The sequence below is a fragment of the Rhododendron vialii genome, chromosome 6a, assembly GCF_030253575.1.
Source record: "Rhododendron vialii isolate Sample 1 chromosome 6a, ASM3025357v1".
In the NCBI taxonomy this organism is placed as follows: Eukaryota; Viridiplantae; Streptophyta; class Magnoliopsida; order Ericales; family Ericaceae; genus Rhododendron; species Rhododendron vialii.
Genome location: NC_080562.1, coordinates 6763739 through 6774890, shown reverse-complemented (window position 1 = coordinate 6774890; position 11152 = coordinate 6763739). Strand labels below are relative to the sequence as shown.

Sequence of the window (11152 nt, the reverse complement as noted above, 5' to 3'; positions counted from 1 at the left end):
AAAACTCGACTCTACTAAAAAAACTTGACTCGTTTGTATAAGCTCGGCTCGTTTGATAAATCACCAAGCTTGAGTTTTAGACTCGTTTATTAAGCAAGCCGGTTATTAAGCAAGCACTGTAACGCTCAGCTCAGCCCACTACCCCTAGCCTCGCACCTCTCAATGCCAAATTGAGATTTTCTGAGACCGTGAGACATTACCAAAAACCAACACCAAACAAAAAGGAAATGGAATTGTGTCATATTTTCTCATCCAGCAATGATTATGGAGATTTTTCATTGTCGGCCAATGCTCCACCGCTTTGACTAATCAAAGCTTATGAAATTACTCCACCCCCAACAGGAGGATAGTGAACAGTAGGTCTCTTTTGACCCACTCAAATGAAGACCCCCAAGGCCCTCAACCACTACTGGTGACTGACCCATGTTCTTAGTCTTCACCAAAATCGGGCTGTCCCCACCTGATGTGACCCATGTTCTTGGTCGTCCGATCAAATGGTCACAATGCAATCAATCCCTTTTTTTGGCCTTTTGGAGGCTCTAAATGGAGCATCGCTCGCAAATCAAGATACTCTCGTGTGAAGATCACTTATGTGGTCCCTCTTTCGAAGCAAAATGGGACTACTACAATTCTATTTAACGATCCAGGCAATTCATTCTGTTCACCGTCCATGCATAAGTTCAGGCTAACCAGACTGGTAAAATCTTACTTGGCATAATACAAACATGCAACAATATGTTTTCGTTCAAATGGATACCAATCAGCTTGACTTTGAGAAAGATAATAATCACATTGAAATTTACAAAACGAATGGCTTGGATCGTCAAATGAGAAGATGATGAGTCCCATTTTACATGACGGATCATCACGTGAGCGCATACTTGCTCATCGCTCTATGGAGCATCGCGATATTGGTTTGAGCACTTGATTTGGATTTTGGAACACCCATGGTTCAATGTGAACATGGCTATGATGCATGTTGACAGGCACTCATGCACTCTTCATAGTAGTTGGCAATATGATACTCTCATAAATATGAAAATGGCACCTTTAATAATCCCCTATGCCAGATTTTCTGTAGTTAACTATCAGCTGAAAGCAATAGCCAATAGGAAAGGGAAAGAGAGAGGAGAGAGAAAAGAAAAGGCACCACAAGTATTATAACTAGAGCAAAACACAGAGAGATGCAAGTCAAGATATTAAAATTTTATGGCAATCATTTTTCTTTGTCCACATGAGAAGAAAATAAACATGAAGAGTAGTAAGTCAACTAATATCTACTACATTGACAAGAGGGAGCGCAACGGGGTATGTGGGTCACTCGAGCAATGGTTATGGCCAGGTTCATGGGTTTTTGAAGATCTTTATTTCTCAGTCTCTGAGAACCATGTAATAAGGCTCCATCATGATTGGAATTAAGTATCAAGATTTGTACCTTGAAGCGCCATAAACAGCTTCAACGTTTGAAATGTTTTCTAATGAATTTGTCCGCATGCAATGGATACCTGAGTCGAACGTATGCTCGAAGACACTTCTGGTAGGAGAAGTCTATCCATCCACCGTCGATTCTTACAACAAACAAACACCTTGAGCAGATGAATTGAGGATGCCGATCAACCTTCACAGATGACAAATTTAGGGGGCCTTTAATCCAACTAATATACAGCAATCCATAACTACAAATACTCCTGGAAAAAGTAATGTATGAATAATCGTTAATAAACTGGTTTTTGTTAACTTGAAGATATCTTATATAACACGGATACGGACACACACACGTCGGGGCACACAAAAACGGGTACAGGACATGAACACAAGAAGGTACACAACAATTTCTTTAAATAATTTTTTTAGTTATGCAAACCTACATTGTAACCACTAAATATTTATGTTAGGACTCATATCAAATGAATTACTGACCAATAATGTATGTCTATACACATACACATGCTTTTTTCATTACACTTTCAGCCCCGCACTTTGAAGTTATAAATATTTGATCCTGGAAAAGCTTTTAAAATTCATAAACCTCACAAATAAGCTGGTTTTTGTTAACTTAGGGACAACCTATGCAGCACGGATACTAACACGGACAGGGTGGGAAACACAGATAAGGATATAGTATACAATTCTCAAAAGATAAGGGCACAGACAGGACAGGTGACACAACATTTTTCCCAATATTTTATTAGTTATTCAAACCTACATTTTAACCACTAAACATTTAGATTATGCACATTGACTACATTATCGACCGATGGTGTATGCCTATGCACATACACATGTTTTTATATTACACTTTTGGCCCAACACTTTTGAAGTTATCACCATTGTACCTAGGAAAAAGCTTTTAAAAATTGTATAAAAAAAACTGCAGAGCTTAGTTGCAGGAACCTTCAACTATGCCCACGTTTCTTCGACGGAAACGCGTTTCCGCGTTCCCATCGAAGGAAACTCCAAGAAACCTGTCCCAATGACGACGGGAACTCGTTCCTTACCTATATGGGAACTTACACCCAAAAAACGGTTGAGAGACTTACGATTCAAGTTGCAATTGGTACCTTTAAAGTTGTTTTGATCTTGTTAATGAGCACATCTGATATTAACCTTCTAGAGTCATATTAATGCCCTTAACTTTTACGCCTACTTAATATGCACAAAGAGCTCTATTGTGTAATCATGTGCTACAATAAAAATGTTGAAATATAACTAGAAACTTATAATTTTAATAGTAATATTTTATGTGGTAGAATAATATTTTTATATTGACATTTAACAATATAAAATTCCAAAATATATTTATAATTTTAATAATTTTTCCTAACCGCTCCCAATGGCGCTCCTACACTTCTGTGATCATCCGCTCCCCCGTCCCCGCTCCTGTCCCCGCTCCCGCTTCGTGTAACTAAGCTGCAGAGTCCCCATGTGTTTCCAGCATGTCCCACGAGAAAAATAGTAGGAGTACAATTTAATGGACACGCCACATGGTGTGTCCCATACCTATCCCTGAGTGTCCCATACTTGTCCCCGGCTGCCCGGCATGTTGCGTGTCCTCAGAGTGTCCGATATGGATACAGTGATCTCTAGGGGTGTTGGTGCTTGAAATAGGATGCCATATGCATGCCCTAGTATAGAGAATGAGAAGACAGACAAAACAAAGGAGAACTCTAATTATCATAAGGCAAAGGGTGACATTGCTCTATTCATTCATCAGCATGCCAAAGAATGTGGGACCTGCATCCAACCACATTGATTGAGCACAAGAAGAAACCAGTATCACTTAATGTGGATGATAGTGAGCTGCAGAGATGAATTGGCAAATCATATTTAACCGAAGACACAGTGCTAGACAAGAAGAACGGTAACATGGAGTTGAGGATTGGGAAAAGCAAAAGCTTATATAATTGCAATCAGACGTTTTTATCTTTTACCTTGTTTTTTACTTGCTCCTGCCATAAATAGTAAATATGAGGCATGGTTGCAAATATTCACAAGGATTCATAACATAATATTCCGAAGTACCAAAAAAAAACACGAAGGATTCATAACTCAAAAGTGAAGCACTTTAAAGTTAATTTCAGCAGCTAGTTGTTCTGATTTTGGATAAACCAAACCGAGGCACGATAGAAAGGAAAAGCTAAATTTCATCAGCTCAAACAACTGCATTAAAGCATCCTCCAAAAGAATATGCAGAAGGATAACTCACCATAATGGAATCAAGCCCACATCCAATTTTATCCAATGAATGTGGATGATAAGAAAGAAGCTTTTCTACCACAGCTTTCTCATCTTCACTTGTGAGGCATTCCCCGTCCTTGTACCTAAAAACTAAATCAGTCAGACTTGGGAGCATTTAACAGCCCCAGAGGATATGAGACATAAAACCATGATCCCAAAATAGTAGCTTTAGTATCAGATGTAATAACTGGTGAAAAGACATACAGACACCTTAGAAGTAAATTACCTGTATTGTATTAGGAGTTAGACAGATACAGAAGCGAAAAAACATTATCCGCAGCCGGACATATTGAAATAAACATGAAACTGCATCACTATTAAGCAGGACCTTTAGACAACCAAAGTTTCATGACTAATATACCTTCCTCAGCTAATTGCTATTTAAATAGTCATCAAACAACTTGTTCGCAAGTTTCTTTGCGCCATATCGACAAACATTAAAAAGATTTCTCAAATTTCTATCAGAAGATGACATTCAGATTAGATTTTGACTGGAACATTTATATATCATACTCTTTTTCTGTAACAGTTAGTTACACAAGCATGTGACATGCACTCTTATTGCGGAGCACAATGACGTGATTAAGCAGCACTTGTGAACATTCTACAGGTAGTTGCTAGTTAAAATCTGGACATAGACTAAATTCAACTTCCCCAATAGATGAAGTGGATCAGAGTGTCAAATCAATCAAAATCCACATATTCTTCCAACAGTGAAGATGAGCCAAAGTAATGGAGAAATGGAGAAATCCCCTAACTTAAGGTCCTTGTATAATGGAAGCCTTCTGGGCATTTAACACCTGATTTGTGCCTGTACGATGTCGGATGTGACATGGCCTTTGGTCATTGGGGAAGATAGCAGGCGCTTGGCTGGTTGGAGAACACGGATTGAGAAGAGACTGGACATTCTTAGGCAGGAGAGAGTGGCATTGCCCCGAGAGGGAGAATACCAGAGGGAGGTGGTTGGTGCCTACTAGCGGCAATATCACCCTCAGACTAACACGTTAGGTATGATACTTGCTATAAGATGGGTATCTTAGCCAACACCCTTCTACCCTAAGCCTAACCAAAGTGGAGACAACACGGGGTTGCGAAGAGTAATTGAGCGGATACTATACGAGACAATCAATGTCCTAAAACTCGCTAGGCGCTACTTGGGCGGCCGGCCACCTTTGAGCTTCAAGGCTGAGTAATCGGCGATTACACAGCGCCTAGCAATCACTCAGAATTTTTTTTTAATATTCCCCAAACGACATCCATTATGAAAACATTAAACATGCATATATCCCATATCCATCCATCAAGATCAAACTTTTTTCAAAATAGAGACATAGAAACTAAGTACTACCAAATAACTAGTCAATCCATAATGAGAAGTTCAATGTTAATAGTTCAAACCAAATGAAACCAAGTACAAAATTACTAGTCAATTGCAAAGTTCAACATTCAAACCAAATGAAACCAAGTACGAAATTGCTGGTCAATTACTCCTCCTCTTCTTCTCCATATCAAAATCCTCATCTACCTCCTCTTTGGTATCATCTTCCGACACAAAATCTTCTTCATCTAACTCTCGTACTCCAACATTTCTAGTACTTCTATCGACCAGGTGTGTTTAGATTTTACAGAGAGTTTTGATCGTGTTTGTGCATTGGGTATGAGTATATCATAGTAAAACTACACGATCAACCCTTAAACTATACAACCACGACAATTACACCCCTTAAATTTTGAAAATTACATTTTTTACACCAATTTGTTGACTCGCCGAGTAGTCGCGACTCGCCAACAAATTGGCGCCCCTACTCGCCGATTTGTCGGTGACTACTAACCAATTAGTTGGTCAGCTAACTAATCTCACCAACTAGCCCTTAATCTCCTCGGCCAAGCGCCAAGTAGCGATTAATCGTCGCCGAGTAATTCCGAGTTTTAGAACACTGGAGACAATAAATGACCAAGGTTCACTCATTTAAGTTGAAACAAAGGTTGTCTACGTCCCTCGTAACGCAAGAACTTTTCACGAACGCAGTGCCACTCAACTTAGTTTTATGGATGGAAAACTTACTACAAACGTTATTTTTCGACTTAGGCAATTGATATCAATTACAGCGAAAACAGAAAGGGTAGATACACTTCATGCCCAATGGATTGGCACGAAAACACTTAGCCCCCATGTGGATCAATACTTAACTAATAACCTAGTACGGACCACACCAGAGATAGACAGATAGAAGATTTGTCATGGGCAATATGTGGCTTATGCTTCCTTCTTATACTAGCTACCACACCTACAACAGTTGCTTCTTTTGAACTTACTACATCATGTTGTTCCATCCTAATGAACCACAAGAACGACTTATTGCAAGAGGTGATGATTTCTAGTCCAGCTCGTGAAACCACCATAGTCATATAGATGTCCCGTGCAATATCCCACAATCACTACACGTGATGAACCTTGGTTGGCTAGTAGCTAGGGACTTTAACGAATAACAACTGGGATGAGAAGTCTGGAGGTGCAAGTGGCCGATTGATTGTTACCTAGTGTATAGTTTTACAAGAATAAAGTATGGTGTGTTTCATGTGGATCAACCAGAATATTACTCAAATAATGTTTGCCAATGGACGAAATTGAACAGTTAGTGTGGTAATCAGACTACTCCGTATTATCAATGGTTTTTCTTACAACAATTTTGATCAACTGGCACACATATAATGCTCCCCTGCCTTGATCAACTTAGGAATGGTCTATATACCTTCCTTCGCTGGTGCTCCTACATAGAGGTCGACCTAAAAATAGTATTTACGCCATACTACAGTGCCTTCTCTCGTGCTAGAAGCAAGCAAGATGAGGTAGCCTAAAAATTAAAAATATGGGGCGGCCAGCTAGCGTAATCTTGTTTTTTGGGCTCTTACCTACTCCGCCTTTCTGTTTTCAGTTTTGAGATTTTCACGATCTTAACATTGCAGTCTGTCAAGCTCGAGAGGCAGAATGGAGTGGCTCAACTAGTCAGTCTGGAAATGTTGACGATTTCACATCCTTTCAAGACAAAAGTGCATGTTTTTAACATTTTGATCATTCATCCCCTGTCAGATTCAAATATGAACTCAAGGGTGATGACACAGATCTCGTTCTTTCTCCATCATATTTGGCCTTTACGGCCCCATATATTATAGGAGCATGCTCCCAAGCGAGGAAAGACAACACCCTGGTCATCCAATCCGTCTTGACTAAATCGAGAAGGAAGAGTGGCGAAGCATAAGTTGCAGCAACTTGTTGCATCCATGCGGGAGGTCCAAGTGGCGAGAGAGTCTCTCTCACAAAGGTAGGTGTGAGCTCGAAATTCCCAAAACAACAACATGCCCATTGTACTTTTGGTTTGGAAAACAGAAACTGCGGTTCTAAAAGTGTATTTTCGAGTGGAATGACATTTAAGAAATAAATATAACATATGTGATGTCGTCAAGATCAAGGAGCAAAGATGGCTTGAGCCGCAGGAACTTTTGCTAAAAATAATGAAGGAACCAACACTGAGCTACTGGCGTAACCCGGCGGATACACTTTGATGGTTTCGCTTTAAAGGAATGGGTAAATACTTATAACTATGAGAAGATATGACCCTCCTACACTCTCTCTTAGGCTAGTGAAATCAATTTGAAAATATAGGCATGGGAAAAAGTCACTCTCAATCGAATCTACCAATAAATGCTGTGAATGTAAAGCAAGAGAGCTCATTTAGAAGGACATCTTCCATCTGCCAGTCACGGCTACTTTTTTTCCTAAGGCCTAATTTGAGGCGTGTTATAGGTTCAAGGGGATGATTGGTAAAGAGAAGGGATAAATAGTGCAGTTGGTAGTTCGATTGGAGGTAGGAATTGTTATAACCATGTTTGTTTTGGTTGACAAGTGAGAGGTGATTAATGTGATAATGCCTGGAAAGGATCTAGACCGACCGGATTGGATTGCGAACACCCCCCACCCCTCAACACCCAGACCCCTTGCTTGCATGGCTTCTCCCGCATCATCTGGCTCCTCAAAGCTTCCTCCTGCATCGTCTCTCCAGGCTCCAAAGTCCCTTAACTCCTATTCCTCTTCACGCACAATTGACTTCAGCAAGCATTGTTAACACGGAGATATTCACCGTTATCTCCAAGGGTATCCGCCCAGCGGTGGCACCACACATTCTTCACCATGCCCTTAAAAAAAGTTCAAACATTCCCTCGTCCTTCTCAATTTCGTGCCCTTGCTCCATGCCTTGATACACTAATTAATCGTTCAAAGCCTTTCCTCCCCAATTAAATAAGATGTCTCTACTATTGAGTACAGACAATGAGTAGTCTCACAATACATAGGTTTCTTTAAGCTACATCCATACAAGCAAAATTGATTCATTAAAATGCATATCTTCGTAAATATGTTTTGTAACTTACCAGATAATTACCTTTATCCATACCTAAGGTAAAAAATATGCACGCAAAGTCGCAAACTATCTCAAATATTAACCCAAAGGGTTGGCCTGGTGGTCCTGGTACTTAAATTCTCAGGTTCGAAACATCCCATGTGTTATCAACTCTTTGGGGCCAGTCGCTACAGAGCTTTGGGCCGAATTTAATTGGACCCCCGCTCACGAACGATGGAATTGGTCCTAGGATTAGCCTAAAAATTACGAATATTGGCTTACCTACTCTGCCGTTCTACTTTTAGCTTTGAGATTTTCATCGCCTCAACATCACGGACTCTTGAGCTTGAAAAATATAAGAGTATTGTCCCAAGCAAGGAAAGACACCTCCCTGGTTATCCTGGTCTGTCTTGAAGGGAATTCGAGAAGGAAGAATGACGAAGCATAAGTTGTACCTATTTGTTACGCCCGTGCAGAAGGTCCAAGAGTCAAGAGAATCCCTCTCACAAAGGTAGGTGTGAGCTTGAAATTCCCAAAACGAAAACATGCCCATTGTACTTTTGGTTTGGAAAACGGACCCTGCATTCGGTTTGAAATGCCTATTTTTTAGTGGAATGACATATATGAAATACAAATAAAATATGTAATGTAATCGAGGTCAAGGCGCAAAGCTGGCTTGAGCCGCGTGAACTTTTACTAAAATAATGAAGGAACCAACACCGAGTTACTGGTGTCTGGCGTAACCCCATAGGTACACTTTGATGGTTTCACTTTAAAGGAATGTAGAAACACTAATAATTATTAGAAGGTTTAACCGTCCTACACTTTATCTTAGGCTAGTGAAATCAATTTGAAAACATAGGTAGGGGAAAAAGTCACTCTCAATCCAATCTACCAATAAATGCAGTGGCGCTCTACGCTTAATGTAAAGCAGGAGAGCTTATTTAGAAGCCATTCATACATCTGCCAGCCAGAGCCGCTTCTTCCTAAGGCCTCATTTGAGGCATGTTGTGGTTGAAGGACATTGGTAATGAGAAGGGATGAATAGTGAAGTTGGTACTTTCTATTGGAGGTAGGAATTGTTATAACCATGTTTGTTTTGGTTGAAGAGTGAGTAATCAATGTGGTAATGCATGGAAAGGAGCTACACCGGCGTCATATGCCTCCTAAGATGCTTCCTCCTACATCATCCCTTCAGGCTCTAAAGTCCCTACACTCCTATTGTTGCGCAATCAATTTCAGCAAACCTCATTAACATAGCTACGTTCATTGTTATCTCCAAGGGTATCCTCCCAGCGGTGGCACTACACATTCTTCACCATGCCCCCTTGCCCTAAACAAAAAGTTCCAGTAATCGGAAACATTCCCTCATCCTTCCCCATCTCGTTTCCTTGCTCCATGCCTTGATACACTAATTCATCTTTCAAAGTCTTTCCTCCCCAATTAAATAAGATGTCTCTACTCCAAACTCCTAAGTACAGACAGTGAGTAGTCTCACAATTCATAGGTTTCTCCAAATTACATCCATACCAGCAAAGTTGATTCATTAACATGCATGTCTTCGTAAATATTTTCTGCAACTTACCCGATAATTACCTTTATTTATACCTAAGGCAAAACATATGCATGCAAAATTTCTCCAAACATTAACCCACGGGGTTGGCCCCGTGGTCGGGCCTAGGACTTAAGTTCTCACTAGAAGGTGGGCAAACATGTGTGCACATTTTTAGGATGGGTGGGGATAATGGGGTGGTGATTATGATAATTGGTTTTAAATTGATTACTATTTTGCCCATAGCAATTATTTTATGGCCAGTTAGAAATAGTCATAAATACTTAATTTTTAGAGGGGCAATTATCAAAATCACTATTGGGAAGGGGTTTCAAATATGGGAGACATCAAACCAATGCTCTCCCTTTATGGAGTAGTATAGATGTTCGAAACGTCCATGTGTTTTTATCAACTCCCTGGGCAGTTGCTACGGAGCTTTGCCCCGACTTTAATTAATTGATGGGTGAACGGTGGAATTGGTCCCCAGGATTAGTCGGAGTTATTAGAAAAACGTTATCCAAACATTTACTAAGTAATTGCAAAAGACCGCAGAACAAGAAGATGGACCTGTCGGAGTGAAGAATATCTTTGGTGAGCAGGATGATGGGTCCAACGTCTCTGAGAATCTCGTCTTCCTTATCTTTCCACTTCCTGTACTCAAGATCGTTCAACCTAGGGTACTTGGGAGGGTCTTTGACGCCCAACGTCGCCGTGGACTGACTTGAGCAAGATTTGTGCTCGTCCGGATTCCTCGTCGACGGCTCGGGGACGGCGGACTGCGGTCGAGGCGTCAGTATGGCGGCGGCGGAGCAGCGGTGTTGGTGGAGACGTAGGCGGAGGAGTGGAACCCCTCGGAGGAAAAGCGGGGCTGCCATTTTTCCGGTGTGTGTGTGTGTGGCGAGAGGGAGTGTGTTTGGAAAGACCCTCTTGCTGGGGGATGTGCTTAACGTAAATTTCAATTAGAAAATGTCAGGAGGTGTTTGGTACTTTGGTTACCTTATTAACTTATTTTTTGGCTTTTTGTATTTTGAGTATTAACTTTTTAATTTTTTTAATTTTGATCAGAATAATATGTTTTGAATGTGGTAAAGTGTTTGAGAAATATGTGCATACTGTATTTTGCAATATAATTAGTGTTTGGAAGATATATGCAGAATACATTCTGTGGGGAAAATGACGGCTAAAGACGTGTTTTGATAATTAATATCCGCCAAGAACAAATTAAGAATGAAAATAGTGAAAATGAGAAGTTAAAAAACTCATCTTCCCCTACTTCATACTTCTCTTCTCTAAACCTAAAAACCAAAAACTCATTTTTGCACAATGAGTTCTAGAATGAGGTAGCCAAACGGTCAGAGCTCAAAAATGAGAAAAAAGAATTCAAACTCGTTTATAAAAATTACAAGCCAAGCTCAATCACGTTTTGTCGTTTGTTTAAGAATTCAAGTCAAGTTGAGAATATGGG

At 40.2% G+C, this 11152-nt stretch overlaps 1 protein-coding gene across 1 annotated transcript; it reads right to left on the bottom strand.

The window, feature by feature from the left end:
* Positions 1–1185: 1185 nt before the first annotated feature.
* Positions 1186–10660, bottom strand: LOC131331249 (protein DCL homolog, chloroplastic). Its single transcript, XM_058365132.1, has 3 exons — positions 10255–10660; positions 3707–3821; positions 1186–1618 (listed from the first exon to the last, which is right to left on the bottom strand). Exons 1-3 carry the CDS (start codon positions 10560–10562, stop codon positions 1457–1459), a joined length of 585 nt encoding a protein of 194 aa, XP_058221115.1. The 5' UTR covers positions 10563–10660; the 3' UTR covers positions 1186–1456.
* Positions 10661–11152: the final 492 nt, after the last annotated feature.

Excerpts from the sequence above, each read along its gene's own strand:
- LOC131331249 (XM_058365132.1), bottom strand. The coding sequence starts at position 10,562 with ATGGCAGCCCCGCTTTTCCTCCGAGGGGTTCCACTCCTCCGCCTACGT. Across the intron at positions 3,822-10,254 it reads GATATTCTTCACTCCGACAG|GTACAAGGACGGGGAATGCC; the intron begins GTCCATCTTCTT and ends TTTAGTTTTTAG. Across the intron at positions 1,619-3,706 it reads GTGGGCTTGATTCCATTATG|GTTGATCGGCATCCTCAATT; the intron begins GTGAGTTATCCT and ends TCATCTGTGAAG.